Source organism: Aulonocara stuartgranti (genome assembly GCF_965226115.1).
Source record: "Aulonocara stuartgranti genome assembly, chromosome: 23".
NCBI lineage: Eukaryota > Metazoa > Chordata > Actinopteri > Cichliformes > Cichlidae > Aulonocara > Aulonocara stuartgranti.
In genome coordinates, this window is record NC_138958.1 from 40,515,718 (window position 1) to 40,540,235 (window position 24,518).

Genomic DNA, 24,518 nt, shown 5'->3' on the forward strand with positions numbered 1-24,518 from the left:
GGTGCCAAATTGCCAATATTCTGCCACATTTTAAAGCCGGTGACTGACTGTCACCCACCGCAGCGAGGGGAAGCTCTGTGGCTCACTCTGTCGCCTCTGTTTGCCCAGATGCTACGTCTGTGAAGCTGCATGTCTGCACAGGGTGTTCCCGTGCTTTGCAGTCAATGCATAATAAGAAGCAGTATAGATAATCAATGAAGGACGGTGCTCTTGTCAAGGCTAGAAAAGCCTGTGAAGAAGTACCAGCACAGCGCAGCATTACCAGACTTGGCATAAAATTTGATCAGGCTGTCTCATTATGAAAAAATTCAGGTTAAGGACTTGTATTATTTATATCTCTAGATTCATATAAATGCCCCCTTTTCAGCAGCGCCTGTTCCTCTAATCACTAATCACGTTGATGCAAATGAGGATGAAATTGGTGCACTCGGTTTCTGGACGTGAATTCTTCGCTCGGGTGCTTTTGTTTGGTGAGACGGTGTGTGCGTGTGTGCAAAGAAAAAGAGAGAAGGTCTTCAAGCGTCTCGCTTGTATGAGACACTTGTGTTGCAAACCGTATTTTACGCCGCATGTAGACTCAGACTGGGGCGAATTAACAGACAATACGACATGTCAAATCAGCGTGGCAGCCTGATTGGCTGACTGATTGAATCAGATCACATCGTGGAGAAAATTTAGCTCTGTGTGTGCATGCGTGCGTGTGTGCGTGCGTGCGTGTGTGTGTGTGTGCGGACTGGGGAATACCCTTTCACTGGAACAGTCTGGAATCACGAGACTGTTGCCATGGCAACCCAAGAATGGGAATTTCTCTAGCAACAGACAGGATGGAGGGGAGATACTGGGAATTGTGGGAATGTCACCTCGACGACAGTGGGGGGATGACTGTAGCAGCGGCTGCTTCGTACGGTGGGAGAAGGAGTGAGTGGATGAGCAGGTGACTCTTAGAGGGTTATTGATTTTTTGTGTGTGTGTGTCTTTTTTCATCTTTTATAGCAGCGAGTTATGCAAAGACCAACATTCACCACTTTTAAATACATGAGTGTATTGTTTTCACGCTAAACTCCTGAAAGCGTGGTGTTCAGGTGAAGGCTAACACAGTTGAATTCGATCATCTTATGGAGTTAGGTAGGTTGTTATATACAGACGGGGAACAAATGAAGAACTCAACAACAAAATTATCAGAAAAGATATTTGTTTATTTAGTGTTTTGACCATGAAAGACCATGAATGATGATTTTTATTTGGGGGGGGGGTCTTCCAGAGGACTTCTGTCACTTTTGCTTCACCATCTGTTCAGAACTTTATATTCTCTCGCCTGTAAATAAGACAAAGCTAAAGAGGAGCTATGTTGCTAGTGCAGATTGTGGAACTGGAACCTGCTAGCTAGCACCTCTTTCTTGATGACATCACTTACGTCACAACAGATGGCAGCCTTGACTGATGTCTCTCAGCCACAAAAAAACCCACAAAACATTTCATGACTCTATGATCACCTGACCTTCCACGACGACCATCGCAGCTGACGACAAGCCCGAGCCGAGCATAATGAGTCAGTCCTACCATTCAGTGAACCCTCACGTGCAGCACGGAGGCTGGAAGAGATCATTCCCATCAGGGTAGAAGCGTCTCATCACAGGATAGAGGGGATCTCTCAGAACAACCTCGGATTGATTTGCTGTGACCTTTCAAGCGAAGGCAGTGGTTAATCAGACTTTTTCTGCCACACCTCAGTAACCCAAAAAACACACACACAGTGGGGGACACCCCACAGTCTGAGAAGCCATGTTAGCACGACTCATTTTCCACCCTTCTGTAAAAAAGGAGATTCCTGCACTCTTCTCTGTAGATGCGAGATTAAGTTTACACGTCACACATATTGTGATTTTTGCAGCCCAACTTGGAAATAAATTGTTCCGTTAAACAAATCGCCCGTCCTTGTAAATTCCCTTCGGCAGAGTCACAACACCAGCCAGAAAACGTGTTCTTTTATTACATGCTGCCACTAAAATCCACCTGCTGCAGTATATCCATATCAGACAGGGTTTTTTAAAGCCTACCGAGAGACAGATGTATCAAGGCAAAGCCCGACTGAAAGGTCTCATCTGTGCCTCTAATGCAAAAATAAATTTCACACTCTGTTTTATTAATGCCTTTTAGTTGATGGCACACCATGGGGGGAAAAAGATGAGGATGAGAGACAATGAATTAAATTTACAGCTGTCTGAGAATACGCGTCACGCGAACAAGGATAGATTGAAATGTGACTGATTTCAGCGTCTCTGAAGCAGGCGCTGTGCTCCCTGACTTTAGATTCAAATGTTGAGAGTTATATGGGATCACAAAGCAAAACGAAATACCCAAACTGTCAGCTGGAAACATGTTTACTTAAATGCATGATTTATTTATTTATTTTTTACAAGAGAGAGGCAAGAATAAAATGGATTTCCACTGAGGAGCGTTTAAAAGTATCTATTATATTATTTAGAAATCTTTAGTATAAAATGCGATCGATCTTTCCCTTGTGATTTCATAGCCGTCTCTATATTCTAAGATTTTATTACAGATGCCACCGCATATCGTGCTTGGTTGTGTGCTGTGAATTTTTGCAGTTCAAGTGCTGGTTACAAGCGTCATGGCTCCTCTTTCCTCCTTCTCCCCTGCTGCACAAGATGGATTCTACGGAAAGATGGAAAACACCCCTCTCCCTCTCTGTCTCCCTCTCTCACACACACATGGTCCTCATTAACTGGGTCACTCGCAGCTTTTTTTCCCTTCTCTATGCATTAGGGTATACCTCCACAGAGTCCCTCTCTGTCTCTCACATACATGTTCAAAGGGGATTCCCACCCCTTTTTATAGCTGCGAAGTCACGATGTGTGTTATGCAGGGAGAATGGGCGTAGTCACGCGCGCGTGTGTGTGTGTGTGTGTGTGTGTACGTGTGTCTGTATGTTTGTGAGATGTCATTTTAGATAATCAGCTTCAGCAACCACTGTGTGTGTTTGTGTGGATGAGCGTTGTGCAGAGGGAGAGATGATAGAGAAAATAACTGTTAGTACCTGTCGAAGAAGCGCCTAAATGCCTAACTAAGACCCAGTCAGAGTTTCGTCCGATTTTCAGTCTCTCTCTGTCCTTCTGTGACTCTCTCGATCTCGATCTTTGTCTAGTGAATCAGTCTGTTGTCTGTCTCTCAGCTGCTTTACATGTCCGTTGTCATTTCGTGAGTTTCCACCCTCTCCTTCAGGCCCGCTGTCACTTTTGTCATTTTGTCTTGTTTTAGTTGTTCCTTGTACGAATACAGGATGCACGGAGTCAAACGGGGAGAGGCAAATGCAGCTTCTGCTTAATTGTAGCGACATGAAATAGCCGAGAGCACAGCCTTCTGTTTGCTACATTAGATGTGCTTTTTAATTATTGCAGAGGTTTCAAAATCTGCGGCGGTTATTAAGTATTTACGTACGATGTATTTGAATCTGAGCTTTAAAATAATATGGGGGGGAAAAGTGCTTGAGATAAAGAGAAATCATTAGAACAGACAGAATAGCACGTGTATACAAAGATGTTGGTAAATCATGACAGAGCACAGTAGACACAAAGCTATTTAAGGCTGCACTTTACCATCAAAGGTTCAGAAATAATTTATCAATGTTATTCAAGTGGAACAATGACCACGAAGGACGGATTAGTCCAAGAATCCTGTAATGGATTGGATGTGCTTGACTAGTCTCTCCACAGGAAATCCCTCAGGATGCAGGAGGCTTCATGTGGTCACATTGTCCTTCTTTTTAAACTGTACTGTACCACAAATACGTCCTCCGAGATGTGCGCAGGATGTGAGTTCAGAGCAGGAATTTTCTACATAAATCAGCGTTGAAACGGACACAAATCACCACTTGGTTTTGTCTCGTGTTGCTTAACAATATGCACGGGTCCTTACAATGTGCGGCATGCTCTGATTTGAAGATCAGCTTGTTTTTTCAACTCTTCCTCTCTCTGTCTTTTGTCTGTGTTTTGTGGCGTGTAGAACCACAGCTGAAGGGCATAGTGACCAGGTTGTTCTGCAGGCAGGGCTTCTATCTCCAGATGGGCCAGGATGGAAGTCTGGACGGGACCAAAGACGACAGCACCAACTCCTGTTAGTAGACACGCTACACACCCACACTCACGCACACATACACACACTGGAAGACATCATAAACAATCACGTGTATATAAGGAATAAAACATCTGGAGATATTCAGTCATAGTCAAAAGAAAGTACACCCTCTTTCAAGTCTAAGGTTTTATTCATAAGGACATAATGAAAAATCATCTGTTCCTCAGAAGGTCTTAAAACTATATAAATATCATATATAATATAATATGGCAACAAAAATAATTGAGTAAAATAATTAAGTGTGCCTTCACTGCTTCCATAGGAATTAAGAAGGTCAGTATCAGACAGGTGCTGCTAATCAAATGCACTTGGTTAACTGATCATCAGCAGGTGTGAGCACCTCTATAAAAGCAGAAGTTTGGGAAGTTTGCTGGTCTGTTGCATTCAGGTGTGTGTTTATACAATACCAAGATAGGAAGGCAATGATCCCTTTCTATCAGTTGTTTTCTTAGAGAAACAACTGTTGCTGCCTGTCAGTCTGGGTGGGGTTATAAGGTCATTTCCAAACCATTTGAAGTTCATCATTCCACAGTGAGACCAGGTTGTTCAGTAACCTAGAAAACATTCAGCATAGCCGACAGTCTTCCCAAGAGTGGATGTCCTGGCAAATCCACCCCAAGGTCAGAGCATGCAATGCTCAGAGAAACTGCAAAAATCCCAAGAGCTACATCTCAGAGTCTACAGGCCTCAGTTAGCGTGTTAAATGTTAAAGTTTATGACAGCACAATGAGAAAAATAGTGAACATGTAAGGATTGTTTGGAAGTGTTGCAGGAGAAAGCCTGTTCTCTCTAAAAAGATCATGGAAAGCATGGATTAGGTTTTCAAGATTACATCTGAACAAACCACAAGACTTCTGGAACAATGTGCAGACCAAAGTGAAGCTGTTTGGTCATCATGCACAGCACCACGTTTGGGGAAAACCAAATGCAGCACAAACACCTCATATAAACCGTCAAGCACGGTGGTAGCGTACTGATAATTTGGGCTTGTTTTGCAACCACAGGATTTGGGTGCCTTACAGTTATTTAGTTGACCATGAACTTCATGGTCAACTAAATAACTTTAAATAAATTTGATTTCTAGAATCAAATGTGAGGTCATCTGTCCTACAGCTAAAGCCCCAAATCGGATGATGCAAAAGGACAAAGATCACAAGCACAGCAGCAAATCTACAACAGAAAATAATCAAGGTTGACTTGATTATAAAGCTGTGGTGGGATCTTAACAGAGCTGTTCATAAACAAATGCCTGCAAACCTCAAAGAACTGAAGCAATGTTGTAAAGAAGAGTGGACCAAAGGTCACAGAGGGAATGATTACGATTAAGTTGCTACTAAAGGTAGCTAGCTACTGAGTGGGTGTACTTTCCACACATTACTTCTGCATTTTGGCTTCTGTTAGCTGAATAATGACAGGTATGTTTCAAAAATGTTTTCAAATCATTTTAAGACTTGTTAAAGGCCATATGTTCTTTTTTATTATGTCCTGATATATAAAACCTTAAATTTAACAGAAGGTGTATTTTCTTTTTACCACGACTGTACAAACAGCCCAAATGTGTATTTCTGTTGTGGAAAACGGTGTCAAAGGTGGACAAGGCTTTTTCACAGTCTGCTCACAACAATATGTTCCAAAGTTTGTTGCAGTTCTTATTGTACAGATTAGTAGCATGAGGTGTAATGCTATTTTTATGTAAGAAGTCTACACGAAACTGCTTTAACGTAATAGCCAGATTGCCAAATTGTCACTTGTAAAGTGACAGAGTATTTTATTTGCTTTCTTACAACATCTGCTCATGGCAACTAAAACTACAGATGTGTTTGTTTTTCAGAATTTACATTATGTGGAAAAAGAGCTTCCTTTAAACTTTAGGTGGCACGCAAATTATCGTGAATGCCACACATGCCTCAATGCATGAAAAAGCATGAATTTATTTATGTGAAACCTAATTAATTATCAAAAACACACATTAATTAAAAGTATCTCATGCATGTGCTGCTGCATAAACAACACAAGTAAATTGGAATTAGACTGAATACACATTCAGTGACATCCTCTCTGAGTTTTTCAGGCTATCCATGAGCCGCAAACGTTTACATGATAAATAGTTTCTCATTCGTGATCAAACTAGCATTTTTAACACAATGATTAAATATTTTATTAAGATATGTAAGAAAAGCTCTCAGTTCATGTATGTTCCCTTGTGCTTCTTGGTGGCAAAACACCTTTTTTAACATTTAAGCATCATTTGGGTCATATAGAGGTCAGAGCCATTGCTAATAATTGGCCTCCTGGACAGACAGTTGCACACTCTTGACAGATGCACGTACGCAAGGCACGTCAACCAGTATCTACAGTAAATAAGAGAGAAATGAGAGGAGCGTTTTAAACCAAATATATTTCATAGCAGTGTAAAAACTACTGACACTGTTTCTCAAGGCTGCCTGGGTATCTAGAGATGACGTGTCAATCTCTCGACCCTCATCTAATATGAAGGTTGGGGCACGTGTTTTTTTCCCCACTGTTAAAGAGGAGAGTCCATTGGGAAAGAGAGAAAAAAAGACAAGATAGATATTCAATAAATATTTTACAGTAGTTATAAGTGGTTAAATAGAGGTTCCTCAGTTTGCAAGGGAATTAGTAACATGCTCTTCAGCTTTACTGTTCAGTCACAGTGATCTGCTCACTTTATCGGACCCTCTACGCCCAACCCAGCCCCCCGGGGGAGGAGCGGCAGATGGACAGCTTATTGATTGATGTAGCTTTGTTGTAATATTCTGATGAATTGGGCTTAGAGAAAATCAAATGCTAATCAGTAATCACTGCGGCGTGCCACTCACTCATCCAAAGTGTCCTTTTCACATTGGCCGAGTCGCCTGAGCTCTGCGGTCCGCCTTTTGCGGTAGTGTTCTACTTATTTACTATTATTATTATTATTATTTTTTTTTGCCAAATGTCCTCACATCTACATTAATTTATTTATTTTTAACATTTCTACCACAACGAGTCTGCAGTAAGTAGATGAGACAAAGCTTGTTGCCAAGCTGCAATTTATTTATTTATTTATTTTTCATTTGTCTGGTCAGTAACATTTCCTGCTGCATTTAAAGGGGCAGCTGTCAGCACCTCTGATCAGTTTCATGTCTTCATGTTAATGAAGGCTGTGTAATACGATGGTGGTTGACTAACTGTGGTATCTATCGAGTCTGATTCCTCGCAGGTGTGCTTGGGCATATTTCCACTGTAAATGTTGGTTGAGAAATCAACAACCATTTCTAAGCAACCTTGATTAATGAGGGCTCTGATATCCCAGGTGCAATCAGCCTTTGATTACAAAGAAAAGAGCACATGCACTGTTGTGACCTTCATTTTAGGTCATGGTTGTTTTTTTTAATGCTTTTACGCGATAATGTGTGCACTCGTTTCCTTTCTAAAGGTCTCAGCTGTCGAAAAAAATACTCCAAATGTTAGTCAGCAAGTACTGTATCTATACCTAAGGGTAAATACAGTATACGGTTGATGGATGCATATCACATCAATAGGAGTTCATTGCCTGACAGTCGTATAAAACTTTCAGCAGTTGACAGTGAAGTCTGTGGATTATCCAGAGTATCTGGGACATTGTTGTAGGAAAAACACAGTTGCTGTTGGAGGCAGAAATCTCAGAGGCGGATGTTTCGAAGCTGGGCCTCAAACTCGCAACATGAAACGACGACATCTTTAAGCTCGAGCCGTGGGACGCGGCAGCTAATCAAAAGAGGAGTCACAAACGCCCGAGACAATTATACCGGCAGCGATAGAGGAAAGCATCCGCACAATAAGACAATAATGTAAAGTCTAGTTCTGGATTCACAGAATGCAACGGAGAATGAAAAACCTAATAAAATGCTTTTTTTTTATCAGCTGGAGAGGTTCAGGTAGGTGAGAGGAAGCGAGGGAATGGACAACAGACTTCAAACTCTAATGAAACTTAGATATGTAAAATAGTATAGCTGAATAAAATCAAAGGTAGACATCATGAGTTAACAAAAATGCTGTGGATGTTAGGTTACAGCTAATCTATCACACGATTAGTTTACGTTGACCTGAGGAACCAAAGCTGTATATTACATTGAAAATATTCTCCTCTGTGTACACAAAGAAAGAAGGATTCACCTTAAACCTTGCTTGATGCTGTTTGTGTGTCGGTGCTGTCAGCACGCAGATCACACGAGTTAAATGTGGCACCACTTTAGCCGACCTCAGCGAGAGACAGAAGAATTTTAACAACCTTGAAAGGTCATAACTGCCGATGGGCGTGATTATTTTCATCTTTTCATATCCGAGGATCTAGATTAAAAAACTATATCAGAATGGAAATCGTGAGCATATTGTCTGTGATTTTTCATGCCCTGCCTTTGTCTTTGCGGGTTTATTTTAAAATTGAAAGATTTGCTGCTTGTGATTGTTTAACTGAAGTGACACTCAAGGCCTGATTGGGTTATTTGCTCCGTTTTTGCATCAATTTAATTTTAATCCTGATTCTCTCGCATGCAGAATCCATTACTGTCTTACTGATGTTTGTAAAGCAGTTTTGGTAAAATTGAAGTCACTCTCATAGAGCTAAGAACATAATTAGAAAGCACAGTGATAATGGAGAGCCACAAAAATGCCATAGGTTATTTCTTCTTCTTGTAAACTGCCTAAATTAATTCCTTAGTTGACCCCTCAAAGAGTAAATAATGTCATCTACTGATATTCAGGTTTAAAGTTCTGTGTATATGTTGAGTTATAATTCTAGATTATTTATCTATTATTCAGTTTAAGAAAAGAAAACAAGATAAAAGATGCTACGTGATTGCAGGAAGTGAACAAAACCACCGGTGACGCTAGCCCCCGGGCTACATGGGTGCAACCAGCCGTCTGTTTCTTTACCGTCACTGACTGCTGTTCTATTTAAATAACACTGACCGATGGAGCTGAGAGGTGGACTGTGCCTCTGGAAAAAATGAGAAGTGGCTCATATTAAAATGTCACAGAGCCCTTGGCTAAGATATCCTTATGTCCTCCACCAGATCTTTATTTTACTGGTGTTCAGATTCAGATTGAACAAACATTTTTCACTGTCCTGCAACGCTTTTAAGAAGACTTTGGTCACAAAGTCTTTTATATGTTAAGCCGAACAATGGATGATTTTTTTTGCTGCACAAATAATATTTCTTATCCAGTTATATTAAATATGTTAATAGACATGAGCACTGGTGTTGGGATAGAAGAAAAGAAATCCATCTCTCTTCTGTAAAATTCAGAATTTAAAAGCCCTGCAAGCAGCCCCACGAGACCGTGGAGGCTGCTTCACCCTTCACCAGTTGACCAAACCAACTGAGCAGTTCTGGGAGCACTGCATTTCAACAAGAGACACACAACAAGTGTGCAGGAAGCGCAAACACATGAACTGAGTTTGTCTCCTTTTGTCTTCAGCTCTGTTTAACTTAATTCCTGTGGGTCTGAGAGTCGTGGCCATCCAATCAGTTAAGACCGGTCTCTACATCGCAATGAACGGAGAGGGTCACCTTTATTCCTCGGTGAGTGCATGCACACACACACACGCGCACGCACGCACGCACGCACACGCACACGCACACACACACACACACACACAAGACACAACAAGAAATGCTTTGTTTCAGCTTCTTTAATGCGTGCGGCACAGCACAGGGAGCTTTAACCGATTACAACCGGTATTACGGCGCTTTCCTGTTTTTTGTGCATTGGGGAGCAATGCTCAGGAGAAATTGTTTAGCTTACTTGCGGATCTGAATTTATCAATGACAACTTCTTGTGTGATTTTAATTATTGAGAACTGGACATATTATTGCTTTGAAAAAAGTCAGAAGGCTTTGCTTTGTCTGCAGGGAAACTGAGCTGAGAGATTAGTCTGTTAACTTTAGCTCCGATTAAAGTGGTAAATTACTTTGCTTGAATCTGGTCAAAAATAGTTTGGGAAATAAGCAGAGATAGTTTTTAAGGTGTTATTTCATTATTTATTCAAACTTCATATATTTATTTTACATTTGAATAATAAAATGTAAAAGAAAATTGTCACTTTCACCTTAATCGTTTAATTTGGTGGGAAAAAAATCAGTTTAAAAAGAAAACAAGTAAATATTACAGTGTTTTTTTCTCTTGGCAAGCAAACAGTAAGAAAAAACCGGAAAAATTTTTATTTTTCAAGGAAGGTAACACAGGGTTATTACGTTTACTGTGCATGGATTGGTTAAACTTGTGATTTCTTTTGTCATTTTTGCTTAAATGGCTCATCAGTTATCAAAATGAGGGCCTATTATTTCTGTGAATTACCTAATGGGCTCCTTGACTAATTTCCAGAATAACATTTGGATCTAGTGACACTCTTTAAAAGAGCCAGACGTGAAGTAAATGAATCACTGTCCGGCTAATGTGACAGATATTTTAAAACATATATCATCACCTTCCACACTGACGTTATATTGTGTGGAAGAAACATGAGGGGATTTTTTTGTACAGCCCTGCTTAGTTACCAGGTGTAGGGACTGTTTGGACTGTATCCAGGGACCTTGGTCTTGATGTGGAGTTTTTGACTTGAAGGACACATGAGCTTATGCCGTGGTTAGGCATTCGTTATCCATCTGTCCGTGTCACGAGAATCACTACGCCTCCTAGAGTTTTATCGGTTGTGCACACAGTGATCAACCAATGCATCTCGACTCGAATTGTGCTCAAGGTCAAGGTCAAGTTTGTCATTTTACAGGCACTTTTCCATTTTCACAAGATTCACTTTTCCTCCTAGAGTATTAGTCATATTTTACTTTCACACAACAATCATCTCATGGGTCCTTACCCAAACTGAGGTCAAGCTCAAGGTCATATTTGCTGTTTTAGCTTCTGTTTTAACAGCATAACTTTCTTGCACACTACTTAGAGTTTCTCCAAATTCTCACACTTGATGTACTGAACAATAGTCAGTTGAAACCATTTAGCAAAGATTCTCAGTGTCTATGAATTCTGCATGCACATGAGTACAAAGAATGAGCTTCATGAAAATACTAAACAATGTGATAGCTTTAAATATCACTTTGCACACGTGTTGAATCCCACATATCCTGTTAGATGGTGATGAGCATGATCTTATTGGTCATGATTGTGGAGGGAGTGGTCTTATTGGTTGCCTCCCACATTAGAAGGGATGGTTGGAGGGCCTCCCTATTACCATAATCTAACATCAGTATTGGGACCAGTGCTCTGCAATGCTTATACATTCATGTATTTTCATGCTTATCATGGCTACAATGTTAAAACACTTTCCTTTGACTTCAATTTGAGTGTTTGTGAGCCCCATTGACTTAATAAAGGACTTTTGATTCTCATTAGCTTGTGCAGTACTTTTCACTTCTGTTCTGCACTTCACACATTACAAAAACCTGTGAATTGTGATAGATTGTGAGCTGTGTGAGCCACTACGTCACAGATCTTCTGTATTCTGCTCTGTGTGACGGTACACTGATTAAAAATCAGATGCAAAGATCACTAACCCAGCATGTGTTGGGGAACTTTACTGAAATCTGGCTTTAAAATATGAAAAAAACAAACATACGCTGTTGTTCTATCAAACTGGCAATGAGCTGCAGCTGATTAATTCTTAAAATCAATTAAAAAATAAACTGGAAGGCTCGTCAGCGTTTTGATTGAGAGACAAATACTGAGTCAGAGCCAGCGGTGCATAATAGCACAAAAAGCTTTTTTCATGTCAGAAGATAATGTGAAAGACCCATTTTTTAGGTTTTGTGGGACAGAAGATTGGAGACAGTTTCATTAGATAGAAAAAGAGAGAGATGAAAAGAGAGATAAATTGCTTTGAATAGATGCCAGTGAAGCATATTAGCCTGATTACAGACGAGTATGCGTTCAGTCGGTCTTTTATTATTTGATAATCGTTAGATTCTGTGTCCTTTCCAGAAGCATCTCCTTCCTGAACATAAAAAATTCAGACAATGAAAAAAAGAAAGAAAGAAAAATCTGAAAACCTTGTCGAATAATTGAAATAAGAAAGAGACATGGAGAACAATAAGAAAGACATGACAGGGAGACGGCAGAAGAGGTGAAGAGCAAGTGGAGCGGAGCAGGATGGAGGGGACGTGAGGTAGAAGAGTGGCGGCGTGAAGATGTTTGAGCAGAATATGAATTATTTCCATGCTGACTCTTCAGAGAAAGTTCAACCTCTTCCACTGACGTCCCCTCATCTGACATCACCCCTGCTTCCTCCCCTTCATTTCTTTTTTTGGTTGGAGATGACAGGAGCTGAGGAGGAGGGGAAAGGAGGTGACAGGAGAAGGAGAGAAGTAAGGAGAGGTGATGGAGAAAGAGAGAGAGAGGGAGGGAGGAGACGGGGGAATAGAAATGGATGGTAGCGGAGAGGAGAGGCAGAGACAAGAGAGATGAAAGGAGGGAAATGAAAGGGAGAGGTGAGAGGAAAAAGGGTGAGGCCAGTACATGACAGAAAAAAATGAAAGGAGAAGAGGGGAGAAGAAAGAATAGACTTGGATGTGAGGCAGAAGAAAAGAAAGTGGAGAGAAAGTAGGGCTGCAGACAGAAAATAAGAAAGGAGGGAAGGTGACACAGAAGAGGTGAAAATAAAGAGCATGTAAAAGGACGAGACAGTCAGGGGAAAGGAACGAGAGTAAAAGTCGTAAAAAATGACAGAAGGAGGTGGAGAGAGGAGATGAATGCGAGAAAGACGAGAGAAAATAGAAATATATAATGTAAATGTGAGGAAACGACATTGATTAAATAAGAAAGAAATCTGGAAATGAAGGAGAAAAGGGTAAAACAGAGGAAAATACTGAAGGGAGGGGACTGCAGACAAAATGAAATGAGGTAAAATGTTGTGGAGCTAGACGTGCAAAACACAAATGAAAAATGTATGGAGAAAAGGGGAGAGGATGGAGAGGGAGGAGGAAATGTTTAGGCAGAAGGGGGAAAAGGGCGAGAGGAAAAAGTTGTAAAAAAAAGAAGAAGAAAGGAGCAAAAACAAGCCTGTAGACAAAGGGGGTAATCGGGAAGAGAAAGAACGGAGATCTGTGCTGCTCTGCTGGGCTTTCTCAGCCTGTCGCTGAAAGTCACAGATGCATGAGGACTTCCTGTAAATAATTGAGGAGGGGGAGTCCCCCCCTGCATATACACACTCACACTCAGCATAAATCCCCTCTAAAGCTGCATAGAGGGAAAGTGAGCATGTTTGATCATTTTCCAGCTCTGTGACTGATGTGCAGACAGCTACAAGATAACAAATATATAAATTATATACAGCAGGATGGGTTTATTGTGATGTCAGCACTGCTTGATGCTTAATTGGTTGCTGCAAAGGTCTTGGCTGTTGGAGTGCCTCGCACTGGTAGTATGAACCAACCTGTAGAAATACTCATTAAATGTTCTAAGGGTGCCATCACAGTTCGTTTTATCCTGCTCTGGACATGAGCAGCGATGTTTAGCTTTATGTATTTGGTAATTGGTTGTTTCAGGTTCGCACTAACCAAAGAGCCTTATTTTGGACACAGTTTGGTTTATCTTTCATCCCTCTTGGCTACATAGGAATTGGACTCCAGTGCCTGCAACTTCAACAAGACATGGTGCACTTGTTTGCAGTCTGTTCTGTAACGACTTCAAGATAGACCAGCAGTCCAAAGCATTTTGCACTTGGAAGGACTTTTACATTACTGCGTGTTTGCTAGCAGGTGTAAAAACATTATCTTGTAGCTGAAGTTGTGTGAAAATGTAAGCAACCCTTTCAAACAGTGCCTGCAGAAAAAGGTGATATATTTCAAGAACACCACAAGGAAAATCAGCTTTACCATATATTAATTAAAGTTTTTTTTTAAGACAGATATCAATACTTGATGATTTTCTGATATATCGGACGATATTTTCTTTCCAACACACAAAACATAAACAGATTCCCCAAATGTGTTATATGTACTTTTTTATGAATCCTTATTGAGAATATTATCAATATAATATCAATCTATTGTCACAACTTGTGCGTTACCCCCTTACTCTCTGACAAACCCTGCTCAGGTTAGTCGGTTGTTTTTGTCACAGTGATGTGGGAGTCGACAAATTATGCAACTTCCACACTCATAACATGGTTGAAGGGTGCTTCTCCCTGCTCTTTGTTACGTTTTACATTTTAATTTATCATCTGTTATAAATGCCAACACTGATATACCGGCAAATAGCTAATATCAGCGGGGCCAATATACTGCTTGAGCTCTAATATTGACATATGGAGAATTTAAGTACATCTTTGACATAAGACTTATGTGCTTCCTGAATTCCTTTTTTTCAAGGATGCCTTCTTGTTTCTTCCATATAAAGCTTGTATTAAATACTCCACAACAATTAAATGTTTAACTATGAGCTATTCAGTAACCATCCAGTTTTTTTTTTAGACATTTCTTAGGAGAATTGTTGATTCGCTTAAGGTCGTTATCTTGTTACAAGCACCACCTCTAGTTCAACTTCAGTTTTTAGACAGATGGCCACACATTACCTCTTTAATATGATAGAAAGTCCACAGCTGTGGTAATGGCTGGGATCTGGTCAGTCCATAATAAAGCAAAGCAAAAGTGAAGTCTAACATTTCCAACACCACGCTTGACAAGTGGTAAAAGAGTCTTCTCTTAACAAAGCTGTCTTTGGTCTCTGCCAAACATGGGTATGGTTACTGTGAACACAGCAGATAATGTGCCCAGTACATATTATTTCAAAAGATCTTTGATGTTTGTAGGGCTGTCAAAAAAGAAAGATAGTCAGATACTAATTGATACTAAAAACTGTCGCTTTAGATCAGGGGTGTCGAACTCCAGGCCTCGAGGGCCGGATTCCTGCAGGTTTTAGATCTCACCCTGGGTCAACACAACTGAATCAAATGATTAGTTCATTACCAGGTTTCTGGAGAACTTCAAGACATGTTGAGGAGGTCATTCAGCAATTTGGATCAGCTGTGTTGGATCAAGGACACATCTAAAACCTGCAGGACACCGGCACTCGAGGCTTGGAGTTTGACACATGTGCTTTAGATACTTACCAGCAAACAGAACTGATACCAACAGAGCCGTCTTCGCTTCTTCCAGTCAACACAACCTCATACAGCATTGCTGCAGACAGACACACCTGACCTCACTAACAGCTGAACACAAACACGAACAGCTAACTTTTTTAATGTTAGTAGGTGACATTCGCAACACTAGATCGTGGCTCAAGAGTTGGGAATTCGCCTTGTAATCGGAAGGTTGCCGGTTCGAGCCCCGGCTCCGACAGTCTCGGTCGTTGTGTCCTTGGGCAAGACACTTCACCCGTTGCCTACTGGTGGTGGTCAGAGGGCCCGGTGGCGCCAGTGTCCAGCAGCCTCGCTTCTGTCAGTGCGCCCCAGGGCAGCTGTGGCTACAATGTAGCTGCCATCACCAGTGTGTGAATGGGTGGATGACTGGTTGTGTAAAGCGCTTTGGGGTCCTTAGGGACTAGTAAAGCGCTATACAAATAAAGGCCATTTACTAAACAATGCTTTATGAGGAATTCTAAGAGGTCAGTAAATCTCCTATTTCAATGACATTGAAGTATTAAACTGTTATCACAAACATCAGCCTGTCAGGCACACGTGTTAACACTGGCCATTTCACTATAAGCAATTATTCCACAATCATATCGGCCATCTCTTAAGGTATCATTAAAGTAACAGCAGTGGCTAATAATAAAACAGTAATTTTAATGTTGAAGCTGGGTAGCAAACTATCATTGAACTTTTATCTGTATTTTCCTATCAATAAAGACCTACACCACCCACCACCATCCGTACTACACCAAAGTACAAAGACATTTTCTGCAATTTAATGACAAGGTTATATACTAAATTCATAATTACAGAACAGTCTGAGCAATGATCTATCAGGACGTTGTCTGTAACACACATTTAATCACATAGTTTCACTGGACTGGCCCACTTATCATCAAGTGGACTGAATGTGGCTCACGTTGTAAAAATGAGGTTGTCATCCCTGCTCGAGACCTTTGCATAGTTTTTTTTTTCTTTTTAGAAAATGTTAGTTTTGCTTACCTACCATTTTTGCTATCTCTATTCTGATTGTAGAATTTACATAAATTGAATAGAAAATTGATTTGATTTGATTCATGCGCACTAAGAGGCCTAACAGTTCTTAGATCTTTACGGTGGTGACACATCAGTAGCACGCAGAACACCAGACCCCAGATGAAACAGGCTTCAGATGACGGTCATTAAGGAGGATCTAATCACTGGTACCTAATATAAAACTCCTGATTCTGATTTTGTAAATCTGAAGGTTATGTAAATATAACCTTTTACATGTTTTCATGTGACAGAATGACAAAAAAATAAAATATTTGCTTGTCTAAATAGATTGAAAAGGCCACAGTTTCTACAGGATGTGTTTTATTTTTGAGTATATTTAAAAATTTCTAGTCTCTTATCCGATATAGTTTAAATAACATTTATTTTGTGACCCATTAAGCATCAGTGTGTGTGCGCAGTGTGATGGACTAAACTAAACAGGAGTCCAGTTCAGGTTCTTGCAGAAGGAAAAATAATTCCATCGATCTCAACTTTCATATTCGGAATTAAAAGTGCCAGAACGATTCACACGACTTCACAGCCTACATTATGCATTCAAATCCCTGAATAAATGTGTCTCATTTGTCACTGAAAACAAGGAAAAGGACATTTTTGAAGAAATGTGAAGTAATGTAATCAATTTTAACACATTTTCTTCTGACGTGTCATCACTCACAGTTCTCAATTGTAAATGAAACTGAATTTTCTTCTCCAAATCTCAAAAAATATGAGATGTAAAATGCAATAATGTGCATTTTGGGGTTGCGTGGTTTTTTTTTACTCTTTAAATGTCAAAAAAGACAAAAAAAGAGGAAACATTTCTTTTTCCCAAATTGCTTTAAGTATCCAAGCTGTGTATGTAGATTACATCATCCTCAGACATTTACATTATTCCTGGTATAGTGCATTTTCTTTGCAGCTTCTTCCTGGATGTATGCTGCTCTCCTCTTGGTGTGTTTTTTATCCTCTTATTGCAAATTGTTAATGATATGCTGCAAACTTAGTTATACATGGTGGCTCTTATTAATCCCAGATAACCATCATCTGGCGGCTGTGTGGTTGTGCACGTATGTGTGGTTTGTGTGTGGGTTTGGGAGTGCGTGCGCTCAGCTAACAGATGGCACAGTGTGCAATGAGCTGCTATGTGATAATTATGGAGCATGCTGGGGGAAGTGGAAAAAAAGTGCTGATGAGTTTGGGACTGTGTGTGTTTGCGTGTGCATGAGGACGAGAGTGGTAAAAGAGTGCGTCCCTGCGCAGAAGGGTGAATATTCCACGTATCGGTATTTTGTGTGTGCGCGGACGTATCAGGGGTGTTGGGTAGGTGTAGGTGTGAAGATGTCGGCTGAGAGGTGAAAGAGGAAATTGAGTTTTTGCCTTGTTTTTTCTTTTTTCTTTTTGCAAAATCATTGCACATTTCCTGCATCACACTGCTGTTACCGCCACACTGTGTTCTTCTACCGCTGCTGTATATGGATGAGAAAAAAGACAGGCAATATTACATTAGGGATGGCTTTGAACGTTATTTCCTGTTGATAATACCTGTTGTGACACACAGCAAACAAAACAGAAACATTTTTCAAAGGTGAATATTTTCATACATTTTGCCAACAGGCCTGTAAGGAGGTTTTGTAGACATGGTATGTTAATCACTTTATATACATTTTCCAGCCATTTTTTTAGTTACACCTTGATAGGGCCAGGTCGATCCCCCGTTTTTATCTTCAAGCTGCTTTAATTCTTTGTTGCATGTATTCAACAATGTCCAGGAAAATTTTGCTCGGTGTTGGCATGACATGATCACACGTTGCTGGAAATTTGTCAACTGGATCCCAAAGGTGCTCTGTTGGATTGATCTGGTAACTGTGGAGACCATTTGAGTACACCGAACTCATCAGCAGAGTGGACCAAGTTTTTCTAAAGTTTTTTGGTGCAGTTTTGGTTAGCTCTTGTAAATTGTACCTTCAGTCTCCTGTTCTTAGCTGACAAGACTGATACCCAGTGTGGTCTTCTGCTGCTTTACCCCATGTCTAAAGCAGTCTGGCCATTTTCCTCTGACCTCTGGCACCTCTTCTCAATTCTGATGGTCGGTTTGAACTTAAACAGAATCTCTTAACCACGCCTACAAGCCTAAATGCACTGTGTTGTTGCCATGTGATTGGTTGACTAGGTATTTGCATTAACAAACAGATGTATTTAATAAAGGGCCTCTGTATGCTAGGTTTGTGTAGGTATTGGCATTAGGTGTGTGTATCTTGACAACTGTCCCTGAAAGCTCCTTTTTTCTCCCCTTTTTTCAATTTGTGTTTTGCTGACTGTCCACCATCATAGATTAGAAATGCAAATGTAGTCCTTCATGCAGTGAAGTCTCAGTGAATCGACCTTAGAGCCCTGGTCTGCATGTTTGGGAGTCCCCTGTGAGTTTACACACCATCTTGTTGCTACTCTTCCATCTTTGTCTTTATACACCATTCTTATTTTTTCAGTCACCTTTCTGTCCAGGTATCACTAGATGATAGACAAGGACAATGGTATTTAATGAAACTGTTTAAAAAAAAAATTGATGATTAGGAGCATTTTTAAACAAAAACACAGAAAGAAAATACTGAAACTAGCCTAATATAACATAAATAATAATAAAATACTTATATAAATTAGTAAATTAAATAAGGGACCAGTAAGGTAGAAATTATACAAAAGAGAAAGTACAATCAATAGAAAATAGAAAAAGGTCAACTAAAGTAAAAGAGCTCAGTGAATAAAAATGTAAATGTAATACATTAAGGTGGTTTTGGGACAGGCCATTTGTTTGGCTTTGAATAGCGTCAGTTTCCAAGTATAAAAGCCATTAATGCTCCAATAAAATCATTCACTTTTTACAACAGAGGCATTCTGCTATTATATACACAAACATTGTAATATGTGATACACTTTTCTCAGATCCATATCACACGATATTCAGTATACATACTAATTCTACACATTATATACTATAGCTAATGGTCATCATACACAGCAGTTCATGACAAGTTTATTATAGTTAAAACTAAAACTAGATGTGAGAAAGCATTTCAGTTTACCAAAATAAAAATGAACTGAAACTGAAACATTTGTCATCACACCTTGACTGATGAGGCATTAACAGACACGTTTATTAGTCATGAAACATTAAAAGTTATGTTTTTATTCCAGCAGCTGTATTGATTTTCCTATATCTTACCTCTGTGATTTACCCTCCACACAGTAATACTAAAAGAGACTAAAAAAATATATTGACACAAAAAAAAAGATAACAATAAAGTGTAATAACTGTTGTTTGTGATAAGGAAACTGCACCATATATAAAATAAGTGAACAGCTGGAATATAGTCAGTGTGCTACTTTAAAAATTAAACTCCAAAAATCTAATCTTTGACTCTCTTTTTAGTTTATCAAACGTTTTGTATACACATGCAATTTATAAAACTGCCTTTTGAGATTCCTAAGCTGACTAATAGCATATAATTATAAAGATTAGCATTACATGATAAAATATAGTTATGTAGGGAAGAAAAACAAATTTAAAAAAGTAGCGCTGTAAAAATAAAATAAAGCAACATCAGGAACACAGTAATTGTGTTTAACTGATGGGTTTTGACATTTCAGATGTGGAGAAGGAGAGGCTCCCGATGCATAGGAGAGAAGTCTAAAACAGGCTTTCTCTAATGGTCTCCAAGCTGAAAAGGAAAAGGGACGGATTCCTGGTGTCACAGGAGCAAAGATTTCAGATGTGTGTAGAGAGAAAGAGATCAGGGAAGTAGTGAGGGGCAAGTATGTGAAGGAAGAGCCTGTGCTTAATGTGTTTAATGCAAAAGACTTTAAATCAGCAGCTTTAGTTCAGTTATCCGATGCTGCAGAGATGAATCTTGTTTCAGAGGAGCTGAACAACAGAGCTGTAAGTAATGATTATTTCATTATTGATCAATATTTTTTAAAGGTTGTTTGCAAAATAATTGGATATGCTCAGAAAGACATAGAATATTTATTATTTAAGAGCATAAAAAGATCATATCATTCTTTTGCTTGAAACTAAAACAGTGAGGGTTGTAGTCGTGTTCTGACGCTGGGGTTTGGTGATGTTGAACGTTTGGTTCTTTTTTATTTCTTGAATCTCGTGTGCTCTTGATTTCGTTGTTGTTCTAATGATGGTGAGTTTTTGTGATTTTTGTGAAATTATTTAGCTGTGTTGTTATTTGAGAATCACGTTTGAGTCTCTTTAGTGTTTGTGTGGTTTCTGGTTATTTGCTGTTTTGATAACTAGCTTTCTTGTGTGCCTTGTTTGAGCTTTTACCTAATATCTGTCTGCTTGTCTACATTTGTGTTGACAGGCCTATATTATGACAAGTCAACCAAAGAAAATCTGAAATTGTCTCTACTCTCTATTAATCAATTGGTTTTTGATGATGACCTCTCTCAATCTCACATAAGCTTAAGTCTTCTTTTTTTTCAGCTGAAAATGGCTTTGCAGGTAGTCTGCCTTTCCCTCTGCCAAAAGTAATGACTTAATCCTTAGCTCCATTGATGTGGTGCTTTCACAGACTATTGTCCGACCAATGACAGGCAGGTCACTTGAAAGCAACCAGTCGATCTGGAGAGCTGTCGACAAGAAAGTCAATCAGGTATGAAAATAGTTGGTTACTAATTGTGTGACGGATCTATCGGGTAATTATTTGTCTCAGCACACTGTTAAAAGAGTTATTTTCCATCCGTATCTGCAATGTGGATATTTTTTCCCTTTTCAGCTTCTCTGCACAGCTCTGCGAAATGTTTCAGAACAAGATGTTTTAGGCAAACACCAGGGGTGTGTGTGCTTTGTATGTACGTTCATGTCTGTGTATCTGACACACGCCTGTGTACGTAGGCGTGCGCTTCCATTCAAAACGCAGTTGGTACAGCACTCAGACAGAGTGAGTCCTGTGATGTCTACATCCAGAGAGAGATGAGAAGGAAGAGGAGTGGCAGAGAGAATAAATGTTAGCCATGTGAGTCATGACACACGCACAGATTTTCTGGTAACTAGAGAATAAATTAGTTACTGTGGAGCTGTGGAGCCTCTTCAAAGACACCACTCTGTGAATCATGACATTGAAGTACCACAGGACAGGCTTCACACTCTACTAGCAGGTTTGAACGTTTATAGAAACATACTGTCCACGGCTGATGTTTCAGAAAGGAGTGATATGCAGTACTTGTGGCAGTTTTTCCAGTGAATCTGCACCTTTTTGCAGAAACTCACATCACTAAAATGGAGGCATAGAGAAATCTAAAGAAACTCAAAACACCCCTGGGTCAAGGACAAGAAATATTTTTTATCAGCTTGGAAACAATTTTGCAGACCACGTTCAACATGTGTGAATTAGATTCTGAGAAAAGGGATAGTTCTGTGATGAGGGATCCTAAGGATGATTAGACGTTGGTCAAATGAAGTTGACCCAAACAGAACCAAACAAGAAAACATCAACACCCAAAGCCACATGTTGCATTTCAGTATAATTCAATTCAATTAAGTTTTATTTATATAGCTCCAAATGACAACAACAGTCGCCTCAAGATGCTTTTTATTGTAAGGTCCCTACAAGGACCCTACAATAATACAGACAAAATCCCAACAATCAGATGACCCCTATGAGCAAACACTTGGCAACTGTGGGAAGGAAGAACTCCCTTTTAACAGGAAGAAACCTTTGGCTGAACCAGGCTTTGGGAGATATGTTATTTTAAAGTATTTTACTTTGTCAAAATGAACAAGGTGAAATGGTTTATTTATGCCTTAAAGACTAATGTACAAAAAAATATGAAATGACTCTTTATTAAATTACCTAAAATTTGTACACGAGCAACCCATCATGGATTGCTCAGTCTCCAAATGCAGCGATTAAAAGGCACATTTTACTCGGTGTCTAAATGTTCAAATTTGAGCTTTATAGAAGTGATGTTACTTATACAAGCACTGCCTTACAACTAACACATACTGCTGGAAAATGCTGTCTGTAGAAGATCCCACAGAGTTTGCTAAGAGGGTCTCAAGAGAGCAAGAGTGTTCAGAGGCTTTACCTGACGAGCACAGGTAGGGTATGAGAGATCAGCGCAGAGAACTCCTTATCTTTGTAAGCTCATTAAAGCACTTGTTGACCTCATAAGAATTACAAGTAAGCCTGCTTACCAGTTTGAGTTATGTTTTCATATTTGTTCAAAGATTAAACACTGCCAGAGTTGCAGCTTCAGAAATAAGGCTAAAATATTTCTCTCACCCCATAGGAATATGTTTAAGGGCCATATTAATTTAATGGAGTGCACAAATAGAATTATAGTCAGATATATTCATGCCTTGATGGTATGCTTTCCTTACTGGCTTTGGTTGAAGCAGCTGTCTCGCTTTAAATCTGTGTTATTTTGTCTGAGTTATCAGTGGCGTGTCTAGAAAATTTTTGTTGGGGGGGCCAGGTAGGGGCACAGATTTGGAGAAGGGTGGCAGATTTAATTGGCAGATAATGTTTTAAAAAAAAATTCTACCAACCCTTAACCATAATTCAATAATCCTATAAACCTAATAACCAAATGCACTTTTAACTCTTATTAGAATGAGATTTTAACCACTACGGTGCAAAGTTTTTAGATACTGCGTTGATAAAGTACAAGAGATACAATCAGTGCTTTGTCAGTGCTTACTCAGCATTCAAGGACATCAATATTTGCATAGTATTTTTACTGACATATAGTGCACATATGTTTTGGGCAAAAACATTTTTGAAAATTAAAATACGAACATTTGTAACAAACAATTGACAAATTAGCCAATGCCAATGCAAAACTTTATCTGCCTGTTAAAAAAAGAAGATAATCTTCTCACAAACTGGTGTTTGATTTTGAAACAGGAAAAAAGTGGGGAAACAAATGAAAAGACTAACATTTGAATAAAACCTGAAAGCAAGTAAATACTTTCTATGCTGCCTTATGGTAAACTTTGGTAATATTGATAAAGAACAACACTGGCTGATGATAAAATACAGTCAGCTGGCATGGTGACACTGCCAGTATTAACCTGCAGGGCTGGACTGGGACAAAAAAATTGGGCATTTTTACTACAGACCGACCCACCAGGTATTAAAGCCATAAAGCCTTTGAATGAAAACAAACGCTGTTGTGACAGTGATGTACAGTCTTGTTGGTATATGTATGATTTCTATACATTTTACGTCAGATAAAAACTTTGGTTGTAAGATTTAGATAATTATTTAATAAAAACTAGGTATTTTAAATGAGAATAAGAAAGAAAAGTATTTTTTTGTGCCCACCTTTCCCTGTTAATGCCCTACCTGGCCCCCTGGCAAAACTTTGCTAGACCCGCCCCTGCACAGTTACCAGCTGTCAGCTACATAAAAAAGGATCCTGGTGTTATTTATCTCTCAGAAACAGTTGATAACTTCAACTCATTCATGTCACCTAAAAGGTAAACCTGTTTCTCCATCACCTGTTCAGCTCTGATGATTCAGTAAGGACATCTCCTGGTTTCATCTTCATGTTTCCCTCTCACCACATATCTAAACCGACATCATGACCAGCAGCTTTACAGCTGTGGCTCCAGCAAACATCAGCTGATACTAGAAATTAATATTAAATACATTCTAACAACAGCTGATCAAGCTTAAACGTGCTGCTGTTGTTTAGCGCAATATCCGCTGGTTTCCTCTTTCTGGCGCTAAGTGGGCGATAAACAAACAAGAGAGAAAAGCCGATCAGCTGATCATTGATCAGTTTCATGATTGAAGTAGCAACAGGAGAGGGAGGGGGAGAGAATGAGAGAAGAAGAGGCAGCTGTGCAGCATAAAGACAGAATAAATCCAGCTTTGTGTCTTTTCCATTCTAGCTAAAGTCCGGGACAAACTGCGTCTCTTCTCAGCTCAATACGAAACGCGTAATATTTTCTCTGAACGAGGGACCATTCCATTTTTTTAAGGAGCCGTTGGCAACTCTACTAACTAACCTTATGAATAAAATAAAGTTCACTATCAGTAACATCATAGCACCCACCCAGCTGTATAAAAACTCCGTCAAACTGGCTAGAACGCAGTATGAGTTATTGCAACTGACAGTAAAAAGTCAGCAACATGAAAATAAACTCCACCTAAACTTGGTTTATATCTGACCCAGATAGACTGCAGCT

The 24,518-nt window shown here is 39.5% G+C and overlaps 2 protein-coding genes across 5 annotated transcripts in view; one reads left to right on the forward strand and one right to left on the reverse strand.

The window, feature by feature from the left end:
* rcbtb1 (regulator of chromosome condensation (RCC1) and BTB (POZ) domain containing protein 1) overlaps nucleotides 1–24,518 on the reverse strand; it is a 77,915-nt gene that overhangs the window by 52,722 nt on the left and 675 nt on the right. The gene's annotated exons all lie outside the window — the stretch shown is intronic.
* LOC309700747 (fibroblast growth factor 14-like) overlaps nucleotides 1–24,518 on the forward strand; it is a gene marked incomplete at its 3' end in the record, with an annotated part of 69,378 nt that overhangs the window by 32,520 nt on the left and 12,340 nt on the right. For all 4 annotated transcript variants that reach the window (XM_082524535.1, XM_082524536.1, XM_082524537.1 and 1 more), the window contains 2 exons: nucleotides 4,024–4,134; nucleotides 9,616–9,719. In XM_082524535.1, coding sequence (XP_082380661.1) covers nucleotides 4,024–4,134; nucleotides 9,616–9,719 — 215 coding nt within the window. The remainder of the gene's footprint in view (nucleotides 1–4,023; nucleotides 4,135–9,615; nucleotides 9,720–24,518) is intronic.